The sequence below is a fragment of the Maylandia zebra genome, linkage group LG10, assembly GCF_041146795.1.
Source record: "Maylandia zebra isolate NMK-2024a linkage group LG10, Mzebra_GT3a, whole genome shotgun sequence".
Classification (NCBI taxonomy): domain Eukaryota; kingdom Metazoa; phylum Chordata; class Actinopteri; order Cichliformes; family Cichlidae; genus Maylandia; species Maylandia zebra.
In genome coordinates, this window is record NC_135176.1 from 29782336 (window position 1) to 29807548 (window position 25213).

The window sequence follows — 25213 nt, forward strand, 5'->3', positions numbered from 1 at the left end:
TGGGACTAAACCATTCACCCTCTGTGGGTTAGCTGACTGTCAGGCTACCAGGTCAGCACTGCATATCGGTGCCTAGAGCCAGTGAATGGGTTTATTATTTTATTATTGGTAAGAGCTTGTGGAGCGAAATGCTCATGCATATTTAATTTACTCTATCACACTTTTATTACACACACACACACGCACACACTACAGAAAAACTGAAGTGTTTATTTATACGAATAGCATGCTTTTATGTATGTTTGCGTCAACATGGTGGTTGTGTGTGTATATGTGAGTCCAGAGGAAAGAGTGCAAGGTGTAGATCATCTTTAATGTGATGATGAACTGCTTTTTTCCCCCCCAAGGCTGCAAACACACGCACACAAATACACACATATACACACATATACACAAAAAAACATGCATGCTCCCATTCTAACCTAGTAATCGCATCCCCTTTCTGTTTACGGGCACATGTCTTATATGAAAAACACACAAACACACACATCTGTATTCACTGCTCTGGGAAGCCATTAGTGTGACCCAGCCTTGATTACTTATTTATAAGTAAGGCCAGCAGAGTAAAGTGAGGGGAGTGCAGTACTGGGGTGGGATCCTCATTTTTAAAACGTTTGTTTGACTTCACCCAGATCTCACCACAGCTGATGCTATCATTTCTAACAATGTCAGTAAAACAAAGAAATGCATAAAATGTCATCTGTGATATTGTGACATTGTTTGATTGTGGATGACAAAAAGTTAGCAATTCTCAGGTGAAGCATAAAACTACCTGATAGTTTAACTTCTGCCATTTTTTTTTTTTACTATAAAAATATATTTTAAAACAAATATTTGGTATCTGCTGTTTTCCAGCAGGTCACATTTTAACAGTGGTCATATTGCTGTTTTCCAGCAAATTCTGACTAGAGTTAATATCATTTTGATATTTGTTCTGGCTGATTTCTCTAGTGGCGTGAAACTATGACAGCACACTGATATGGCAATAGACTGTATATTGTTTCTTTTTTTATGATACAATATTGTTACACCATAAAATATTTTTCAGTGAACATGCAGGAACACTACCTCTGCTTCATAACTCTTGCCAGTTATCAAACTAATGCAGAGAATGAAAGTTAACTAACTTACAGCAGAACAAGTGACTATCACTGGAGAAAAATGCAGACAGTGGGAGAAAAAACAAAGCACAAAGCAAATAAAAGTTTAACCACAGCCTTTGACTCAGTTGAACACTCCTGCACCATCTTGAAACCACAGATGATACTTGCTCCTCCCCTGTCAGATTCAGCCGTGGTGTTCCTCAAGGCTCTATCCTTGGTCCACTTTTCAGCTGCCTCTCAAGCAGGTCATTCATGTCCATAATCTTGTCCAGCACAGCTCTGCAGGTACACATTTATCAAGATTTATCAAAAGCTGTTTCATAAATTCCTGAAACTCAGTGATGATTAATCTAATTTCTACCAAAGATTCTGCAATCCTGGCTTACAGTAAGCTTAGTTCATCGACCAAAATTGTCAAGCAGTCTACTCATAACATGGTAGTAATTTTTGACACTGACCTTTGTTTCTATGCTCAAGTAAAAAATGTTATCCAGTCATGCTTCTGTCAGCTTTAAAAAAAAGTCCAAAAGTCATTCTTGCCTGTTTTTCTGTAGGGTAAGCACTTAGGGAACATTTACCCTACAATAAAGACTATCTCACCTGCTATGGGCAGGCACCATAACTAACCTAGCTAAGCTCTCTAAATACCTCCAAAATGTAATCTCGCATCTTGTTCTTTAACCTCCTAGGACCTGGCGTCCACATATGTGAACATCACATTTTGGGTTATTTAGACTAAAATACTCAATTTTGCTCTACAAGGGCCTGATATCCACTTACAGGACATTATATTGTAACTGTTCTATCGAAATTTTAAACGAACATCCTTATATGTGGCTCTCATTTTTCTTAGAAACAAAAATCATGTAAAAAAAAAAAATCTGGTAATTCTTTGTTTTTACATTCATCAGGTCCCAATCAGCCCAAATATCAAAGACAAATTAAAAATGCATTTTGTGGAAGAGTTTGGGTCTTAGGAGGTTAATCTGCATGTGTTTGAACGAGGGGAATGTGATATACACATACAATTTCACCACATTATTTAAAATAAATTTGTAATAATTATATTTCTGACAATAATGCATTTTTCTAAAAATATTTCTATTACCTGTAAATGGATTTAGATGTGTGTATGTTTCTAATTTATGCAACTTGTGATTGTACTGCCGTTTTTCTTGACAAGGGCACTCAAATCATTTTTTTTCCAGGTTAATAAAAGTTAAATAAATAAATGATATACAGTGACACAAATGTAACCACAAAAGTAGCCTAGGTAGTGTTTTCAGTTTAAATAAATAAATAGCATCATTCATGCATGCCATCTATTTCCTTGTACTTACCAGTCTGTCACATCAACACAGACACTCACACTATGAACTAACTAACTGAACTAACTCCTCCCAGGAACCCAGAGTACTCATGCAACCCATGCAAACATGCTCCACAGGTCCTCCTAGACAGGTCCTGGCTAAATATTGGTTCTGAACCCAGGAGGCAACAGTGCTAACCATCGCAGCCCCCTATGTACTTTTGGTCATGCATCACCAGCTGCCAGGATCACTGCCTTCTTCCTTCCTTCCTTTTTTTGGGGATATTTTGAACAGTGCTTTGTTGGAGATTGTTGAAGAAGCTTCTTTTTCATGTTGTGCTCGATCATGTGATTTTATTTCACATTAAAATTTATACTGGTATTATCAACAATGATATGGATTATCCCTAGTTAAAGCACAAAGGTCTGACAGCTTCTTAAGCAGTTTAAAGTAAAAATAACAATTATAATAATAGTAGTTTTTAATATTTTATGCTTCACTGATGACATGGAAAAGTTGCAGAAATTAAAGACTCATTCATAGCACGCAGTTCTTATTTTGAAATTCTGTTTATTGGTTCATCTTTAGCCAGGAGGGCAGCAGCAGCCACACCACACTGAGAGGAGCAAAAAACAAAACAAAACTCAAAAAATAAAGATGACAACAAAATCTGTGCCTTTATCTCTGACAACTGTAAAATAAATACATCTCAACACCATCCTCACGATTAATGTCAGCGCCATTGTTGCAACCATTTAAATAAATATCCATGAAGCAAAAATGGCAAAGAAACAAAGTGTGAAAAGCATACTGTTCCATATATAATATATTCATTTAAGATAAATTTCTATATATATTTGTTCCATATACTCTCCTTAAACTCTTTTGCAACATATAAGATGCCAATTTGTACCAAAAGCGATGCTTGCTAAGACACGAGGAGAAGTGTAGTGGTTATAGTGGCAGCCTGCGTACGTACAGCATCACACAGGTTCAGACATGAGCTCCGGCCCTGAGGGCGGACAATGTTGAAAATGTTTAGGATTTTAAACTGGAGCACTTTATTTATTACATACAGATGCACAAGCCATGCAGCATGGGGGAGTCACTATTTCAAGATGTTAATTCCCTCAAATGACTGAAAAAAGGTGTTTGAAATGACAAAAACAGTCCTCCATTTCTATTATGCAGTAAAAATGGTGCCTTACTCAGGTTTACTGACACCAGTGCTGTTTCTATTACAATTATCTAGCTAATTAGCTCTCATTAGCTCTTGTCACTATACTGAGGTTTTTAAAACATTTGACTCGTACCCCACCCATAATGCATTGCTTATGCCTCTGTGTGTATCTGTTGTACATACAAAAGACTGCATACTGTAGAGATTATGATTGGATAGTTGTCACTGCAAAGATATTAAAGCTACTCTGAACACAGGTGAAACAGTTAGCTAAAAAAACAAGTGCAATATCATCCCGATAGAAAAAACAATCCAGATAGAAATAAATGTTCCCCAAGTCATCTTCACAAGCACCAAAGATCTGACTGAAGTCGCTCAGCCAGGGTTAAAGGAGACAGTGTGCGCATCTGTGTGGAAACCCATCAGAAACTCATGTCCACAGTGATGCAGCTGAATATGAAATGGTTTCCATTTTGAAAGTTTTACACTCACACTATTGTTTTCAGTCAGGATTTTCTGTTGCCTTTGAAGCATTGTTGTTCACAGAGATGCATGCAAGGTAAAATACGCCAGCTATCAATCAAACAAACAGTTCCTTGAAAAGCTCACTTTCATGCCACTGCCAATTTTCAAGCAATTTCTAATATCTTTTCATTAAGAAGCTAAAACTGGCAGTTGCGATGAAATGTTGGGTAACTTTTCAGATTCATTAGCATTAAGGTGGACATGTTAACCCTGGTGATTTGCTTAACGAATATCAAATATGTCGACTGTTGTTTTTCTTGTTTGTTTTTTTTGGATGCCAATACTTTGAACAGTAATAACCATGGAAAAAGGTGGAATATTAAAAAAAAGAATGAGAGAAAAGTTCATATTTAAACTGAGTGTGTCCTCCACAGTTGCCAACCCATCTATCAAAGTGGAACCTGTGACGAGACCAGAAACATTTAGGGCAACATTTGCACTTCCCAATGCATTGGTGAAGGCCCGAAGACATTTAAAGAAGACATGTTACACATTTCTGTTGCATAATCCTTATAGGCCTAAAGCATAGGCTTCAGACTGCTCTAAATATTCACTTCTTTACAGTTTATTTTACTCTTGGCTCTGCATGATGTCAGTATGGTCACCAAAGCCCTACCCTGTTTCTATCCAAGTCTTTTGTTTGTGACGGACAGCCAATCAGAAGAAAGTTGAAGACTTTCAGTTACCACAGCCCAGTGTAAGATAAATAAGGATTAATTTAAACTGATTCATGCAAAGTTGGTATAATCTAAGGAATTAGCATAATAGGTCCCCTTTAAATTTACACCTTTAGTTCCAAGGCACCTTATTAGCAGTAGTTCAGTAGCAAACCCTTGACAAGTCTTCAATTCCCTCCAGTCTAAACTATAAAATGTTGTTAGCACATCTAATGTTAGAAATGGTTACTTGTTCTGTGATAAAGTCATTAACAGCCTTCGGCTGTTTGCAATCCACTGCCTCACTTTCCTTTTATGACAATAATAACAGTTGCTATTTGAAAACATTCACAGATTGCATGAATGATTGTCCCCTAATCCTGATGCATGATTTGGATTGTCTGCTTCAGAAATTTGCAAAAATTCCTCAACCTCCTTTAGAGATTCATCTTTAGAAGCTCTTTCTTTCAGATTTTTTTATTATTATTATTATTGTATAGAACCAATTTGTGCAGCAGTGACTAATGTATGTAACTATAATTGCACTGGTTCTATACATCTATCTGGATTGTTAAATAACCCCTTTGAAATCCAACATACTTTTTAAAAATGCTAATGGGGAGTAATTTTGCATTGCAGTCAGTCGCCCTAAAAGTTCCTGAATGTGGACTCTTAATAGTTCACAATAATGAAATATAGCCATAATATCAATCTCATACAAACAAAATAAAGCAGAATAAAAATAGTTTTACAGTTAACAGCCCATATTTACATATAAAAATATAACAAAGGAACATTTAACATATCAGGTCAATGTGTGTCTGTGCTTAGGTCACTTCCTGACACACACACACACACACACACACACACACACGCCCAAATGCATCCAAACATGAACACACACGCTTAAAAACCTGTACATGCGTACACACACCAGCAAACATACATGCATACTTTGTGTGTGTGTTTTTTTTTAACTGATTTTGATCCTCCTCTAAATGTGTTCCATTTATGGTTTGCATCAACACCTGAAGTCCTGAAAAAACTAAAAAAAAAAAAAACAACCAAAATCCAAAAGTTTAAATCTGCACTGCTTTTGCTGAGTATTCATGGTCTCCAAATGACCTCATGGACCCATCAACATCCTCTGTTACTTTTCCTTCATCGACTCCTGTTCTTTTTCCTCTTAGCATCCCTCCTCACCATTCTGTCTGTTTGCCAAACACCACAACTCTACTCATCCTGTCCTCTCTCTTCTCTCCCTCCCACGCTCCATTCTTCTCCAGGCCATTAAGAGCTATCATGAAGCTAATTGCCTGTTTGATGAACTCTCCATGGACCTGGAACTCAAGGCTTTTAGCCGTCTGAGCTTAAGAGGAGAGGCGAATGAGACATTAGGGATATACAATGCAGTATGGGTGTGTAATGTGCCTTGTGTCGGCTCTTTTTGATGGTTAGGTCATTTTTAGTGCTGTTTGGATCAGTTTTAGACCTTTTGCCTTTACCTGTAACTAACCGATATTATTCGAAGTTTTGTCCAGGGAGGCAGGAGCTAATGAAATTTTCAATCCAATTTCAGTAACAGAAAATGAAATTGTGATTGAAGCTCAGGTCCAGCTCTAGGGTATTAAATACTGCTATTTTGTCAAAGCCACTGGTGTCTCATACATACGTAGAATGTTTGCTTTGGTGGTACTCCTGTCGTACATCCTGGCTTCACATGAACGCTGGCCTCAGTACTCCAGGTAAGCCTGTTTTTTCAAGGGGTATTTTCAAACCTAACCACTCCTAACCAGGAAGTGAAAGAACAAAGTGAGTGGAAATTGCACCAATCAAACAAAGAGCAAAGCCCCAGACTGAAGATCAGAACATGCTGTCTCCTGGCTGACACACTCCTGGTTAACAAGCGGCCGTTATTCTCAGCATTGAGTGTGACCTCCAAAGGTGCGTAAAGGCACTGGGCCCAAAGCAACCCTCCTGCATATCTGTGCAACAGCAGCTTCTGGCAAAAGCACAGCATTTGATACCCTAGGATGAGGATTCATTGGTATATCAACCTTTAAGGCCCCGCTAGCACTTTTAACTTTTTACCTTATTAGCTTCCTTGTGTGTCCTTTTCTTCTGCCAAGTAGTCAACAGCTTTTTAGGTTATAGGACGCAATGTCTCCCTATGTTAACCCAAGAATTTGCTTTTAAGTGCTAAAACACTTAATGGATTATATAGACGAATGGTTCATTAAGAATATGGTTTTCAAAACCCTCCAAGCATTTGGATCATCTGGAAGTTCAGAAATGGCATTTGATTTCAGAATGGGTAGAGAACTGATGGGTGGGGTGGGGGGTGTTTATGTGTAGTAGTGGAGTAGAGGATTGTGAAGGAGGTGGGTCAGAGGAGGGAGCGAGGGAGGTTGGCGACAGGCTGGCTTCAGGAGGAAACCCGACCAGACCCTCAGAGCTCCAGCGAAGCAGGACTGCTAAAAATAACACAAGGCAGGCTTCTTCTGCTGATAAAACAACAAACACACAGGCTCATACACAGGTTGTTGCACAGTAGGAGGACACACACAGACGGACACGCACGCACGCTGCCTCACAATAGATGCATCCTCCCTCTGGTTAAATAATCCCCCAATGAGCTCTAGGCTCACAGGGAAAACATTGTCCATCTACCTCACAGTGCTTTTCGTTTACAAATGAGCTTAATAACATTGAAATTCACACCGTTTGTTACAGTGAATGGTCCCTTTTTGGTGTCAAACTGTTGTCACAGGTGTCGTTCATCTCACTTTATATCTTGGTGCTTTGCTGAGTCTCAGTAAGATGTTCACCTCAGTACAACACTGGTTTCCTCGTTCATCTTTAACGTTTTTTCAAAGTTCTGAATCTCGTTGTAGTTTTAACCTCCATCTCTCACACTTCTTCTGATCAGGTCAGAATCTGTTTGCAAAGTCCATATGCAGGCTTCTTTCCTTTGTGAGCGATTCCTTTGCAAAGAATTAGCACAGAGAGTGGCAAAGGGTTGAGAAGGGAGGAGATTCAATAATAAATAAATACATTTTAACATGCCGAGATTGCACCATAGAAAGCATGTTTTTTTTGTTTTGTTTTGCCTTGTTTTTTGTCTTGGTGTCTTGGTTAAGGTTTAAGGATCGGTCCAGCAAAGCAAAACAGCTTCTTATTCTTCAACATAGGCATTAATTCTCCAACATAAGCAGGCACATTAAAGCTTTGGTCCCTCCTGAGTTGGAGAAATAAAGGTACGTTAGGTGAACAACTTGGTTGTTTGGTTGGTTGGGTGATTGGTTGGCTTGTCATACGTAGGTAGTTGGGTCACAATGGCACTGTCGTCATGATGTCAACCGAGGGACCGTTGATTGGTGACAGCATTGCTTTTGGCCACATCTGAGGGGAAATTCATTTACTTGGCCCTCATTCAAGCCTGTCATAACGGTTTCTCCAGAGCTTTGCTGCGGAGCGAGGGATGGCAAGGATTAGGGTTGGAATTGGAAATCTTGCGGCACACAGTGTTGGTGTTGCTGCACCTGCAGCCGGGCCGCGTAGCCCGGTCGTGGGCACACCGGCACAGAGCAAGGCACAGCCTGGCAGGGGGGTAGCAGCAAAGGCAGGGCAGACATAGCGCCAGCAGTCCCATTGTGCTCCAGCGGGCACAGGCATGGGCTGGAGCACAGGAACATGGCTGGTCAGCACAGTTATCTTCATCATCCTGGGCAGAGCAGTGATAGAATAAACCTTTAACACAGCACAAGCATGTGCCATACTCCACGGCATTCTCAGCAGAACACAGACAGCGTTGTCCACAGGCCCAGCAAGAAGGCAGGCGGCGTGGGGCGCAGCACTCTTGACATTTACAGCGGCCACACCTCTCACAGATGAACTGATGGAGACTGAGTTCAGCCTCATCTTCCGCCAGGCGTTTACCAAAAGAATCAGGCTTCAGGTCCCCTTTAGGCTGTGAATGGACCACCGAACCTAAGCCAGAGTGAGATGGTGTCAAACCTGCCAGTAGCCGCTGGTCTGAGGTGGCACTTGTTCGTGACATAGAAGAGCTTATGGTACTGGAACGGCTCAAATGGGAAAGATGAGTGTGCTGCTGTTGACTTTGGCTGCGGGACATGGCTGAGGGGAAGGAAGGCTGGGGGTGATGGATGTATGCACCGTGAGGGTAACGGTCATCGTGGACCAAAAAGAATCCAGACTGCGTTGCAGGTTCCAGTGCCACGGGCCGCTCCACATAGTCATTGTTAGCCCGAATGGCACGTATCTGGTCAAGCGACAGCACTGAGTCCAGCTCCATCCTGAAGGAATGAGTAGAGTCCATCCTGGTCAGCCTGCTGGATGGCACCAGGGTTGGAAGCCGGGTCTGGGGCAAAGTGCTCCCGGTGCTCAAGGCACATCAGATAAACCTGCAAACACAAAGAAAGGAAGCAATAGTGATTATTGGTTCTAATTTTTCATAAAATTCTGGGTTATAACATCTCTCTCTGAGATACATAAGAACTATTTTTAACTATCAGGAGTGACTTTAGTAAAATGCATCAATAAAAACATGTAATTGGAAATTTTAAGCCACTTCTACACATGGTAGATAAGGCTTTGGTATTGGGTTGGCATTCAACATTCTACATTCAATTTATACCAGGCATATTTTCTGTAATCACAATTATATTAACTAATAAACCTTTCATTTTTGTATATGTCAGATGTTGTTGCTTCATTTTTATGAAGTCAAAGAATGATTTCTTTTGAGTGTATGGTGTATATTTAGTGTTATGTGGAGAAAAATGTTGTGAAAAGCAAACAGTAGCCTGCATGTTGCTCTCCAAAACTTTAAGAAGCATTTGATCAGGGATGGATTTTGGCTGCAAAACCTCCACACAACCATCAACCGTGTCATCATGACCGCTGAGGCGCTCCACTGCTCAAGCTAACACTATTATTAGCCTGCCAGAGCCAAAGAGACACAACCATGAGGTTCACACTGTAATTTAACATCTGTTGAGCACAGCTGCTGATGCCATGGAGGAATCCCACCTGCAGACAGAGGCTGGCAGTGTGGCCAAGCACTTGAGCAACAGAGAAATGGCTTTAAAAATGGTTTAATTGATATATATATATATATTAATCATTTGTCTCTGATTGGCTCAACTCTGCCAGCTAAAGATTTTAGACTGATTTATTGAGGTACATTTTCACTGAGCAAAATATCTCACCATAAAAATACTTTATTTCAGAAAACCATCTGATAAAAATAAAGTAGGCTACTCTGAGTTTCGGTCTGTGGTTCCAATCAAGCAGCAACCACAGCGAAATGCTGAGGCCAGTGCAGAGATACTTAAAGACATGTATTTCCTTAAAAGCTACCAATATATGCCAGTAAGTAGCTTATAAAAATTATCTGCTTTCCTGTAACAGTTTCTTTACAAACTATTTTCAGAGGAAGCACTTTCTAGAAACAAGGTTCTTGTGTATGTAAATTATGTGAGCTATTTGGAGCACCACTAATAAACCTTGTTTATCCTCATGCACATTTTTTTTTTGCATAGGTTCACTCCAGTGGACCGGTTTTACCTCATTTAAACCATCAGCTTTTAGATTTACAGTTATTGCTTCAGTTCATTGAAATTTGTGGGTATTTGTTTATGCGCAGCTCTCATAAGGTCCTGCCACAGGATTTCAGCCAGGCTGAGGTCTGGACCTTGACTGGGATCATAGTCCTTTCTCAAACTTTAGCTGTCAGACAGATGAACTCACATTTGACTCTTGAATAGTATAAAGAGGTGTTCATGATGAACGCAGTGACTCAAAGTGCCCTGGTCCTGTGGCTGCAAAATAAGCCAAATCTTCATCTTTTTATCACAGTGTTTGAAAGTTGCTATGAGGTGTTCAGTGTTTGGTTTTCTCCAAATGTATTTCTTATGGCCAGAGATTTCCACATTGGTCCAGTAAGTCCAAAGAACGTTGTTCTAGACGTTTTGTGGTTTGTTCAGATGTAACTTTAGAGAGAAGAGGCTTTTTTCATGGCAACAGCTTTAAATAAGGCATACAGACTCTTTCTCTAGTTTCACTGTTATGAATTTAACATTTTAAATGCTAACTGAGGCCTGTAGAGCCTGAGATACAACTCGCTGGATTTTAGTACTTTATCAAAGTGTTGGACAATCTGACCTTGGGATAAATTTGATGGGACATACACTCCTGAACGCTTGAAAACAGGAAAATGTCTGAACATCTCCTTTTATAGAGGTACAGTTAATCAAGCCTATTTGAACAGAAGCACCTGGCTGCTAGTTACCCTTTTATTTCCAATGGAAACTGTAAAGCACTGGTAGGCAACTCCAGGCCTCGAGTGCCGGTGTCCTGCAGGTTTTAGATCTCACCCTGGGTCAACACACCTGAGTCAAATGATTAGTTCATTACCAGGCCTCTGGAGAACTTCAAGACATGTTGAGGAGGTAATTTAGCCATTTGAATCAGCTGTGTTGGATCAAGGACACATCTAAAACCTGCAGGACGGAGGCCTTGAGCTCTGGAGTTGCCTATCAGTGCTATAAAAGGTCTTACAGGACGGGATAGAATTAATTTCACGTGACTGTGTATTGTATTTGTGATAACATAATGCATTTTTTGGGCAGCACGGTGGCACAGTGGTTAGCACTGTTGCCTCACAGCAAGAAGGTCCTGAGTTCAATTCCACCATCAGGCTGGGGTCTTTCTGTGTGGAGTTTGCATGTTCTCCCCGTGTTTGCGTGGGTTCTCTCCGGGTACTCCGGCTTCCTCCCACCGTCCAAAGACATGCAGCTTGTGGGGATAGGTTAATTGGATAATCCAAATTGCCACTAGGTGTGAATGTGCGAGTGAATGTGAATGGTTGTCTGTCCCTGTGTGTTGGCCCTGCGACAGACTGGCGACCTGTCCAGGGTGTACCCCGCCTTTCGCCCTATGACAGCTGGGATAGGCTCCAGCGCCCCCCGCGACCCTGAAAAGGATAAGCGGAAGCGAATGGATGGATAATGCATTTTTTGTTAAGGCTTTCTTCTTTAAAAATTTAGAGTGGCCCTACAACCAGTAGGATGTAAGAGTGGAAGGAACAGATTAGCAACTATCAAGGTAAGAGTAAGGGAGGTGTCTGCCATTAAATAAATCCTTTATGTCCTCTTGAATTAAAGAATAAAAATATGAAATGTGACTGGGTAATCTTTGGAGGGTGTTAATATATCTGGTTATCCTGCCCAAGTAAAGTCTGTATGGGAAACACTGGTATAAAATGACATGCATTGTGTTGCATACGCATTCAAATGCTGAGTAAGCCACTTCTTTAAAAGTTAACGTGCATTTGCTTGGAAGTGCAGTAAATGCATGATTATACTATATTAAATTAAAATGTCTGAATATAGATTAATATGCCACTGATTTGATTTCCTGTTTGAACATCAGAGACAGAACGCTGTTGCTTAATTTAGAGAAAAAATGCTCGGTTCTTTGTGTTTGTTTGTGATAAAGCAAGCAGCCAACATATATATACACACACACACATACACACACACAGCTATATCCTCACAGAGAAATGGCAGTCTTGCCAAGTGGCCAACGGGGAGAGATCACTGGCTCACTCCTCACATGGGGCCGGCCCTCTTAGAGAGTAATGAGGCCAAATGGAAATGCGTTTAAAGCAGCTCAGATCATGAGATTAGATAGAGCATGGAGGTAAGAGGAAGCAGAAGCAAATGTGTCTCTTTAGCTCCATCCATATGCATCTAGACTTATTTCAAAAATGTTTCCTCTATTAGTGTCCACTCTTCTGCCAAAGCAAAAGAAACACTGGAGATTCTTTTCTTTGGTTTTTGAAAAAGAAAACAATGCATTAAACATTTTCACGAGCCTCAGATGTTGTGTTATTGTGTTATTCTGCTGGATTCTAGCAGGTTAATTATTATTAGCTGATTCTGGAATTGCAGTATTGTCCTGCAGATGTTAGACATGGGTGGTCGGCTGGGATTATACTTGTTGGGAATTGTTCTGCTTTCATACTCAAATGTATTAAAGACACTGAGGCATGGTCATGTCTATGCAGCTCAAAGATGCCCCTAAAATTCTGTCTCCCTGTATTAATGGCATCTTTTCCCCAAAAACTAGTCAATTATCTTTAGAGGACTGCATTATGGATTTGTTTGTTGAGATGAGGAAAGTCTGTTTGATGCATGACTTCACACTTGTTCTGCCAAAAAATAAATAAATAAAAATTAAAAAGTCAGACTTAACTGAATGCCACTCATTGAGACACATATTGCCAGATGAACAGCTGATGGAAATTTATCAAACATATGAAAGCCATAATGGCATAACACAGCACTGGTGTTGCAAATAAGGCAAGATGGGAAAATTCTGGAAGAAAGTAACTGATTGTGGGAAAGTTTATGTATTTTACCACTATTACAGTAAGAGCATTCGTGTCTGCCGCTGTCCAAGTTTCAGCAGATGTGGAAAAAACTTTAATTTATGGTAGATGAAAGTAAAATTATTTTATGAATTAAATATTCTGTGATAATAGGCTACACAACCTTTTGCACTTACTTTAATTGCAGTACCACGTGATGCTTTCTTTTTAAATAATGGTCCAAAAACCTAAATGATTCAGTCTACTGCCATGCCTCTCTCATAAGCAGTAGACCGCTTGAATCAGACTGCGAAATATCTCATCAGGATCTCTCATTTTAGCCAGAAAAATATGTTAAATAATTGCAAATGTTTTGGGAGTTTTTTTGTACTGTTTTGAGTGCCCAAAAGTTAAATAAAAAGGAGTAAAAAAGAGAAGTGGATACTGAAAAAGGCAGTGCAGACACAGTAATGGAAGAGCAAACAGATGTAGGGATGATAGGATGGTTGAAACCCAAGAATGGCAATCCATCACTGTGAGAGCAGGAGAGGTGATTAGCAAGAATACAAAATACACTTCCTGTCCTCCGTGCCAGGAGACACCTTTGAGCAAACAGCAAACTGTGGCAGCCTGAACAGAATGGTGCCCAACCCTCTGGCTTTTCTATATAGCCCCCCCCCGCCCTGCTTCCAGAAATCCAGCCATAAAGCAGCAGATAAGGAGGGCCAGGTTGTTTGGATGAGGATGCATTTTCAAATTAGTCTGAGGAGAGAGAAGAGGACCTGGTGACTAATCTCATCACAGAGCAGTGGCCGTGGCTCGCTTATACTCTGCTCGCCTATCACACCATCTAATTGTTAAAAAAGAAGAGGCCTGCCAACTATTTCCATGACCTCATATTATTTACTCTTTCTGGTCGTGCCTACTATTGCCCCCCTCTAATATGACATACTTACAGCAAGTAAAATCAGAAGGCTTGAAACTATAGAGTTTGAATGTAGAGTTACTGTAGGACATTTTCAACAAATTCGACAAGCAGTTGAACGACTCACGATTTTCAGAATGGATTTCTTTTCTCTGTTGCATGATATTGTTAGGTTGTAGACAAAGAAACAATTAAAAACAAGAGTTTATTTCAGAACTAAAACTTTGTCCAAAGCTTCTATTTTATGATTAAATTCCACCATAGACTGATGTTTATTGCTGCGATGAAGACTGATGGAAATCTTAGTGAAGTAAATAAGCAGCTCTACAGGTAAGCATACACTTTTAATACAATTATTGTTTCTAGGAAGATTAGAGAGGAAAATATTGTCTGTTTTAAAGGCCCTGGTATCATAATCAACACATGGCCTTTATGCATGCAATCAGCCACTCTGATTGGCTGAGCTGAGATTTCCTGTTGTTTTCAGTTGTGATGCTCAAGCTGTGTCCCAGTTCAGGGTCTGCACGCTTGAAGTACGCGCACTACGGTGCGTACTATAAGTACGACAAGTGCGGAAGTGAGAGGCTTGTGAAATGGGACGGTATACGCTTCGTCGCGCTGTTCAGGTTGCCTAGCAACTACGATACTAACCGCGAGACACGTTACATACAGCTTTGTTTGACAGAAATGAAGGAGAAAAATGTTTTGTTGGTCATTCATTTTTGTCATGACATCACTTTGATTAGCTGAGTATCTGAGGCTGAGACCACGGGACTGTAAAACATGATTGTTGGGCTTCATTTCTGTGCTGAACAGTCATTTAAGATTAGTTAGTAAATAACAATTAGTTAATGTTGTTCATGAGACTAAAGTCATCTCACTGTGGTAATGTAAATATAATATGGCCAATATTATAGTATTGTCAGATTATTATCAGATAGATAGATAGATAGATAGATAGATAGATAGATATCACTGACTTTCAGCTTGTTGTGTTTGTTTCACAAATTTGTGTTAACTGCAAGAACCTAAACCCACGGACTTGGAGACAGGGGAACATGGGGGAATGCAAAACACTAATGAATTTTAGAGTTTCAGGACTATAGCAGCGCGCTGCATCACATCTTTCATCAAACACTTTGCTATTCTAGTAAATTTAGAATAATTGAAAATTTGGATCACATGCTTTCCTGATATTTCGTGATCCTAAATAAGATGGATGTTCCTGGGTAACTTGATGCACGTTTGCGGCTTATACTGAACTTCCATGGCAAGAAGCACCGTAATTGTTTTATAATCTATCTGGTTCAGAGTAGAACGGGGATTGGGGATTTTTGTGAAAATTGTGCTCGGCAGCATAAGAACAGGATAAGAACAAGTATCATTGTGGACATAGGGACAGAAAAACAATCAACAGGAACAGGAGACGGACAGAGAGGGTTAACAGTATGAATACGCGGTTTGTTTTGGCACGTTTTTGTTTCTTTCCTTTTCTTTTACCATGATGAATTCTCCAAACATTGCATAAGTAACATAAACAATGGATGTCAATGAAGCAAACCAGCCTAAAAGAAAACAGTCATAGGGAGCTGTTGTTTCAAGAGGCCGTCAGCGGTAACCTGAGGATGGACCTCTGTGCTAGGGGAGTATCAGTAATGACTGAGCCTGTGCCCTGGGACACACACACACACACACACACACACACACACACTCCTCTATCACACATTTCTACAAAAACGCACACCACACACTGATCTACACTGCTGCCCAGTCGTTTCTCATACTGCCATGTTTAAACTTCAGTGCAGTCTATCTGTATCATTGATACACATAAAACAGGAATTCATATTTTTTTCTTTTATTGCCTCATATGTTTTCATGGTTGTGATGTAGGTAATCACACAGGAAGGTTTTTTCATATCTTTAAACCTTCATATACCAGGAAGCAGGAAGTCTGTGTTTTTCTCAGTGCAATTAGACATGAAGCAAAGACTCGCTGCTGCGAGTTACATTATCCAAGCAGCGTTTTATCAACTAAGTCAGAAACACTAAAGTCATCACTTTTTGTCCAGGTGACAGCCATCCATTAGAGAACAGGACAGTAGACAATGATAACAATACTATAACATAAGCTTATTTGTTTGAAACCTCTAAATATTATCATTAACAGTTGGCATATTGTACTTCTGGCATTGGGTTTAAGAGCTGACCATCACTGTTTGGATGCGGTCTATGCTAAGTGCGCTTCCAGAGTTTTATAAACTCTGAAAAAAAGTGTTTAATGTTGAAAACCCATTTGCCTCATAAAATCAAGAGGAAAAAGAAACTTGTAATTAGTCCTGATTCCTTGTCTGCCCGCTGACTCTCTGACTTCCGCTGAGTCTGGGCTCGACCTGCTGATGGTCGATGGAGTTTAATGGATAAGGCTTTGTTGCATCTCCCCCTAGATGACATCATGGTTTCTGGCTATTTTAGAACTGACTGCAGTGACCCTTTGCCTCGAAATGAGGAGGGGTTGCCCTCTCCTCACGTCTCCTTTCCTTTCTTCTACTTCCTTCTGTCATATCTTCCCCTATCTTCTCTGCTCCTCTCGCTCCCAAATGTCACCTTCACTGCAATCCCTCCACCTTCTCTTTCATCCTCTCACTGCTCTCCTGTCCTTGTTACTCCTTTAACGTTTTGCGAGGTGTTAGAAATTGTCTTTCATGAAAGATGCTATCAAGCGCTGACTGTTGTGGTAAACAATCTGTTAGTTTACATAAATACATTTTGGGAAATTATCCTTTTTTTCAGCAGAGAAGATCAATATTGATTTAATGTTTGTGCCAATATGCCACTGAGCCTGAATATAAGAAGGGAAACCTCCAACTCCAAACAGGGGCATAGCCAGGATTTTAAGCTACATCCACACTGGAAGCAGTTCAGACCAACATGGCAAACAGAGACCATAGAAAGACATACATATAGATATTTGGCAACTTCAGGCAACTATGGGGGAACTACTTGCTGGGGATGTGAAGTGAGCGTGACCCAAGATAAACTTTTCTCAACTTTTGGGCAAGTGACTGAAGCAACTACCAGTGAGTTTAAAGAAAGCCACTGATAGTAATGTGTGCAGGTAGTAAATACAGTAAAGTGACCAGCAGTCAGGTTCAACGCGATTAACAACTCGTGTGGCCAGAACTTCAGAAGTACAGGGATCACGTTTCAGAGAGAAATAAAACTACACTTGGTAAAAGTGTTAAAAAAAAAAAATGTGTGTGTGTATATATATATATATATATATATATATATATATATATATATATACACACACACACACACACACACACACACACACATATATATATATATATATATATATGTGTGTGTGTGTGTGTATATATATATGTGTGTGTGTGTATATATATATATGTGTGTGTGTGTATATATATATATATGTGTGTGTATACATATATATATATGTGTGTGTGTGTGTATACATATATATATATGTGTGTGTGTGTGTATACATATATATATATATATATATATATATATATATATATATATATATATATATATATATATATATATATATGTGTGTGTATATATATATATTAGTGCCTCTGTACTAATAACTAATAGAGGCACTAATGAGCACAGAGGCACTAATCATGGCAGCACAAGAACAAGCTCTGAGCACAAGATCCATAGAGGCTGGGGTCTATCACACCAGGCAAGACCCCAGGTGCAGGCTGTGTAAAGATGCCCCAGAGACAATCCAGCACATAACAGCAGGGTGCAAGATGCTAGCAGGCAAGGCATACATGGAACGCCATAACCAAGTGGCCGGCATAGTGTACAGGAACATCTGTGCCGAGTATAACCTGGAAGTCCCGAGGTCAAAATGGGAGATGCCCCCAAGGGTGGTGGAGAATGACCGAGCTAAGATCCTGTGGGACTTCCAGATACAGACGGACAAAATGGTGGTGGCTAACCAACCGGACATAGTGGTGGTAGATAAACAGAAGAAGACGGCCGTAGTGATCGATGTAGCGGTTCCGAATGACAGCAATATCAGGAAGAAGGAACACGAGAAGCTGGAGAAATACCAAGGGCTCAGAGAAGAGCTCGAGAGGATGTGGAGGGTGAAGGTAACGGTGGTCCCCGTGGTAATCGGAGCACTAGGTGCGGTGACTCCCAAGCTAGGCGAGTGGCTCCAGCAGATCCCGGGAACAACATCGGAGATCTCTGTCCAGAAGAGCGCAGTCCTGGGAACAGCTAAGATACTGCGCAGGACCCTCAAGCTCCCAGGCCTCTGGTAGAGGACCCGAGCTTGAAGGATAAACCGCCCGCAGGGGCGTGCTGGGTGTTTTTTTTTTTTTTTATATATGTGTGTGTGTGTGTGTGTATATATATATATATATATATATATATATATATATATGTATACATATATGTACTTAAAAAAAACCTTTTGGGAGGCTCAAATCACACATATTGAAATAATGAATTCTGTGCTTAAATCATGAATTGTACAATAAATTATGTATTTGCAAATTCATTTTTTAATTATTTTATTTATTCAAGCATTACTACAGTAATTTATTATTTAATAATAAAATTTTAAATAAAAACACTATTTTTAAATCTATTTTTCAAAATGAATCATTAATCCATCAATAAATACTTCAAATCGAAAATGATTTTACAAAAAAAGAATGAAACTCAATTAAAAAACATTTTTAAATTCCAAATTAAAAAACTAATTTTCAAAATCATTTTTAAAAAACAATTTGAAAAAGAAAAATAATTAAATGGTTTCCAGAATCAAAGATTTATTTCTGACATTTAAAATGGCAATTCCACTCCTCATTTGAAAATCCATTTCCCTTTCCTGTTAGCTCAAGGATTAGCTATTATATTAGCTATTGGATTAACTATTGGATTAGCTATTGTGCAGACAATATGGAGAATTTTAATTACATTTAATGCTTTTTTTTTCTTTTTTTTTTACTTCTACTTCTGTCTTCTTAGAAACAAGAATCACCCACATTATGAGTGTGGACAAGCATTTTGTGTCCCCAACTCACACACCTACACCGTGGAGGTTAGCATATAGGTCTGCACGGTGCCTGTGGGATACCATTGCAGTGCCATGCTTAGACCATTAATCCCATGCTGTCTTTGTTACTTTTCCTACTATTGAGCTGCCTGATTTCCCAGTGTAAAACTTGGAGCTATTTTAACACAAGAAAAATAATCTATAACTACAGAAAACCTTCAATATTGAAATATGATTTGATCTATGAAAAAATAATGATGGACTGTAAAGCTTCTAATTGCCACAGACCTCTCATTTGAATGCACCGATATACTTCTAGGCAAATAAGTTACATATTCATGTACTTTGCTGTTGTATGTAAAGACTTTGGACTCATAATGGAGCACTACAAGACCCAACTGTACTAGATATAGATTTTAATCCATTCTGCTCAAATTCCAGCTGTATGTACATGCGTGTTTTGCCAATCAGGCACTAAGACCCAGGGGCCTTCCTCTTGATGCCCTCCGGGAGCGCAGCAGGATTGAATGACAATAAACTGGATGAGATACCGGATGTGCCGAATCTGACCCCAACGGAAAGACTGAAATAGACACTGCAGACCAGCAAGTCCAGGCAGAGGGGGTGGGACAGGAGGGGAAGCAGCAAAAGAGGAAGGGAAGAGACAGCGCATGAGTAAGGGATGGTGAAATTAGTAATCATAAAAATGAAAGTGGTGGAGATTTGTTTCAGGAGCTGCACATAAGTTACACTTTTTTTCTTTTTCCTGACACATAATTTATGTAAAACTAAGTTATAGACGGCCAATAACATGAACTGTTATCTTGAGAAATCAGTATGTTTTTTTAAAAAGTACCAATGGATGAAATAGTGATCGCTTATAGGCTACTGTTCATATTACGGTACATGGCAGGCTGCCATCTTGATCTGCACCATTAAGTGTACAATTCTGCCCACTATAGATTTAGCTGTAGGCACGAATATGGATCAATGGATGACGTTTGGAGTTGGAACTAAATAGTTCGAGCGTTGCTGATTTGGATTTGAGTTTACTGTCGTGATTTTTAGGTACATTTTAGACGTTATAAAGGCTCTACCACAGTACCCATAAGAGCTTTTCTGGTTCAGACCAGTTAAGTTACTTCCTAATAAGAACTTTACGTTCAATAATGTTATTTTCACGCCTACACCCCTGAAACTGTCTAGAAATAGTCAGCTGGTTAGACAAGATATTAAAGTAGACCAATTATGCTTTTCCTTGTTTTATCTGATAGAAGTTGCATCACAAATGATGGATCCTCAACAAAAACGTAGTCAATATTTCTAATAATGAGGTTAGGATTAAGCCCTGTGAGCCTAAAGGTCAGACTTCACACTGCTCTATATGTTTCTTCAACTTTTCAGTCTTTGTGATGTCAAACAAACTTTCAGCTCCTTTGTACAAAGTCTGAGCGATGTCTGATTTTATGGTGACAATATTAATCTTGACTGTTTGGATGGACTGCTTCTTCTTTGTGCTACACCTTAGTGAGGACAACTTCAATGTCCCGACCTCTAAGTTCACACGTGAAAGTGGCTAGCAGTGGATTTACTAATAGATTGTGTGACTTAGAGGCCCAGAAGGAGAAAAAAAGATTGATTTAAGACTAAACAAGTTAGAAGAAATGTGTGAGAACGAGCAGTACTTCATTAACAGTAACAAAGGGGACGCAGTCTAAACATCATGAAAGTATGATAAGAATGCACATTTCTCACACGTGTTGTCAGCAGAGACAAATGAAACCTTGATACCGACTCGATCAGCATTGTTTTTCTCATCAAATACTTCAGCGTGCAACAAAATTAACCAACTATACTCAAAAAGTATCCCATGCCGGCATGTTCTTCTCAGTCTGACCACCTATTGTCATTTAAAATTGCTCTATGTGGCTTTATTACCACTTTGGCCTTCCGATCAATCTATTGACCTTCAAGGAGAGGTCAAAGGTCAAATGTGACATGATTTTTTTAAATCTTTATCCTGCACTTTCTATATCTTGGCAATACACACCACACTTGTAAGACCTATAGTTATAAGGATTTTTTTTTTGTTTTTAGTTGTTAAAGTTGACATTGACGACCTTTGTGGATTAAATGGATTGTTAACATGACCCCACTCTACACCTGCATGCACTCACATGCATGCATGCAAACATTACCAAAAACATAGCAACTTAGTGGAGGCAATAAATACCAACCAAGTGGTGACATTTGTGCTGAACGCTTAAAAAGCCCAGCTTGTCTTTGTGATTCGAGTTGCATGCTCTACCAAACTGGTTTAGGGGTATGAGAGAGTATAAAAGTATGCAAGTAGTTTTCCTAATGGAGAAAAACACTTCTTTCACTTTCTGTAAAAGTACCATATTTGAGTGTTTGTATTAATACATTTTTTTATGTATATTTCCTGTACTCCGGTCAGTTTAGTTTTCTTAAATCAGTGGTTTCCAAATTCTAGCTTCTTGTACAAACATCGTTGGTGTTATACAATCTGTGATTTGAAGTTTAAGGACAACTAAAGACTGAATAACATCAACCACATGAGGCCTGAAACACGAACGCGACGGTAAAGATTCACACCTGTTGCTTGTTTCACACTCTCGTAGTACCATAGATTTGAAGCAAATTATCAGCTTTCTCATTTTATTCTGTTATATGTTATATAATATATATTTTGAATATTTTATTTGTTCTTTTATAACAAAAAGGGAAAAGTTACGAGATTGTGACTAGTTATCTTAGACGTAGAGCCAAATGTGATGTTTGATTGTTCGGATTAAGCAAGCGACAACAGTCCAGAGAAGCCAGTGGAAAATTCAGATCACATTAAGCGTTTTATTAGAAAATCCTGAGAATATATTTGTAAAGAGCTTTAATTTAAAAGGAAAATGGACTTCTTTAAGCAAAAGAAGTCCATTTTCCATCTTTTTTCAAGCCCTAAAGACTACTGAGATATTACGAGCATATAAGCAACATTATGTATTTCTTTCTGAAGGTAAATAAAAGAAATATACATTTAAAGAGGGAACTAGTGGCATCTTTTTACTGTTATTGTCATAAAAAGTATAAAATTCAAATCTAAACTGTATGACATCACTGGATTGACTATTTGGAGGATTTTGTTTGGGGAAAATAAAACTCCTGTAAATATGTTTGACTTTTCTGATGACTGCCTTACAGTCAGGTGACATCTGATGACCTTATGCACAGTTAGCACAAGTTTGTGTTTGATTTGATTGAATCTTCCCAAAATCTGATAAGTTTGTGGTTCTCTAGTTTATTAGGAAGTGTATTAGCTCCTGTTGCGTTCCATCTCCATCCATCCCATCCCTATCTTCAAACATCTTATCATTCTTTTTTGTCTCGTCATAGTTTTCCTCTACAATCCATCCATCCTTTCATGGTCAGCCCCTCTGCCTAGCATTGCCACTCCTCTAATCCCATTCACTTTCTTTTTCTTTCATGCTATCCCATCGGTCCATCCCATCAGTTTCTCATCCACCCACCCCTCCAGTCCCACCCCAGCGGAGATGGGTATTGACATTCTGCATCCGACCTTGAGGACAATCAATCCCAACCCCACATGTCCCCGTCGCAGTTCCCCGCACACACATACTGGTTAAACGTACCGAGACTGATGTTAACATGCAGAAACAGTTGGCTAATATGATTATAGTACACCATTGCATTTGGTTGTTTGATCGCACCTCCCGGTGATTTAAAAGCGTTTGATTAAAGTCACCAGACCTTGTGCAGTAGTTGTTATTGTTTCAAAACATAAATATAAAAGTCAAAATTGACAACAAAGATTCAGTACGGCTAAATGACTGAATGGAGCCACCTTTTGCTTGTTTTACATGTGTAATATGTATTTATAGAGAGTACAGATTCAAGAGTAAAACCCATCTCTTCCTGACTGTTTCTCCAGCAGCCAAGACAAACACAAGAAAGAGAGGAAGGGACAAGACCCGATCTTTTGGAAAAAAAAAATGTTGCAAACATAGTAGGGCAGTGATCAGTGAATTTGACCATTGGTTATCAATGAGCTGGCTTGCAGTTGATGTTAGGTTCATGTGCACTGAGGCTTTGAAAAGTTCTGATGCCGTTTTACCACGTCAAGAGATGAAATCGACAGGAAATGATGATTTTCAGCTGGATTTACATGAAGATCAGAAGGTTGCCTTGATGTTCTGCAAACTTTTTGGTTTCATTTTGAAAAAGCGAGACTTCATTTTTGGAAAATTTTGATTTTTTTTTTTTTTTTGGTAGGTGCTACTCAAACTCCCACTGTATTACAATAAACTTATCAGTTAATCATATAAAGAACTTTTGAGTATAGAGATGGTTGAGCTTGAAAATTTGCAACATAGTGAACAGCTTATTTTCATTTAAGCAAGTGAGTCAGAACAGGGTCTTTATTTAGAGAACCCAGAAAAAGAACTTAAATGAATTTAACTAAAATGATGCCCAAGTATGAAGTACAAAAAACCTGCAAAGCTGGAAAAAAACTTAATCCGTAATCACTGATTTCAATAAAAAAGAAATTAATGAAAATATCAATTTCATGCAAATCATTAATAGTCCATCAGCAGATCAGATGGCAACAGGATGAATTTATGCTTACCTCCGATTGGTGCGAGATCCATTCTGCAGCAGTGAGCTGGGGCGTCCTGGTTGTCTGTGTGTATGTATGATTTATAGATGTGTCTATATGTCTGTGAAATTTGAGTTGATGTACTTTTTTATTAGTTTTTTTTAATATTTTAATTAAACTCACTTTATTGTACAGCAGGGAGTTATTTTCTCCTCTCCAGTTAATTTTATAAGATTACTGAACTCCTGCTGTCCTAAGGGTGTGTGCCTGAGGGTGACAAAGAGGCTGGGAGGATGCTCTTCCCCAGCACGACGCGCCCTCCTCCTCCTCCTCTTCCCGGAGCTTTTTCCCAGAGCACCACGATCGTGGTGCTGTCCTCCTGAGGTCACCTCCTCCTCCACCTCCTCAAAAAAGCCCAACCATTCCTTTCACACACACAGCAAAGAAGGGCTCCACTCTCTCTGTCCAAGGCATTCAAGTTACCACTGAGCCTTCTGATGCACAGTCTCAAAAGCAGGCACAGTTTTGGTGCTTGTAAATTTTCTCAGTTTTCACGGACAGAAAATTGTCCTCTGCTGCAGGAGAGAGAAATGGGAATATCTCCACGGAGAGCGGAAGGAGCAAAGTGAAATATCTGCAGCTCAGTTCTTTTGGTTGCAAAAATAAACGGTGATGAGAAAAAAGTCTTAATTGAGAAACTGATCGCAGAACTTTATTTTTTATCTTGTGTTTCTCTTTGTGCTGTAGTTTCCTCTCCACTCTCCAAGAGATGAATGACTGAGAGCTGCATGCACTTTCTCTCACTCCCTCTCTCTCTGTCACACAGATACACAGTCCAGTTACCCCTCCTCCTCCCTTCCTCTCTAACTCCTCCCTCTCCCATCACTGAATTAAATTCAATTCTCTGCTGTCTGAACATGACAGAGCAGAACGCACTGTGTTAACTAATAAACAGGTGCTGATTCTTGATGTTTTTCTCTATCCGATGTAGCCCAAACCAGTTTAATTCAAAGTTTGCTCAGTATTTCCAATGAGGAGTATAACATGAAGTGAATTTTGTGTAGTGGCTGCTGGGCTTAGTGCCACTTCTGCTTTTCATAATGTGATATAATTTGGCTCCAGATGGTTGGTTGGTTGGTTGTTTTGCAAACTACTTGGGTTTTTTTCTGATTTTAGATCAGTGCAATAGCACGTAAAAGCTGTCGATCTCACTCATGTGTAGACAGCCAACAGTAGGTTAACCAGTCCAGCTAACAAAGCAAGCATATGTCTTCACAAAATGACATTTTCTGTGTGGAGTTTGCATGTTCTCACCATGTGTGCATAGGTTTTCTCCTCCCTCACTCCAAAGACATGCAGTTAGTGAGGTTAGGTTAACTGGTGATTCTAAACTTCCCATAGGCATTAATGTGAGTATGAATGGTTGTCTGTCTCTCTGTGTT

The 25213-nt window shown here is 39.4% G+C and overlaps 1 protein-coding gene across 1 annotated transcript; it reads right to left on the reverse strand.

Annotated features, from left to right (window-relative positions):
- Window positions 1-7238: 7238 nt before the first annotated feature.
- Window positions 7239-24550, reverse strand: LOC101475340 (protein sprouty homolog 3). The gene is made up of 2 exons (XM_004551142.4): window positions 23802-24550; window positions 7239-9198 (listed from the first exon to the last, which is right to left on the reverse strand). Exon 2 carries the CDS (start codon window positions 9111-9113, stop codon window positions 8217-8219), a length of 897 nt encoding a protein of 298 aa, XP_004551199.1. The 5' UTR covers window positions 9114-9198; window positions 23802-24550; the 3' UTR covers window positions 7239-8216.
- Window positions 24551-25213: the final 663 nt, after the last annotated feature.

Coding starts and splice junctions, on each gene's coding strand:
- LOC101475340 (XM_004551142.4), bottom strand. CDS start 9,113: ATGGACTCTACTCATTCCTTCAGGATGGAGCTGGACTCAGTGCTGTCG.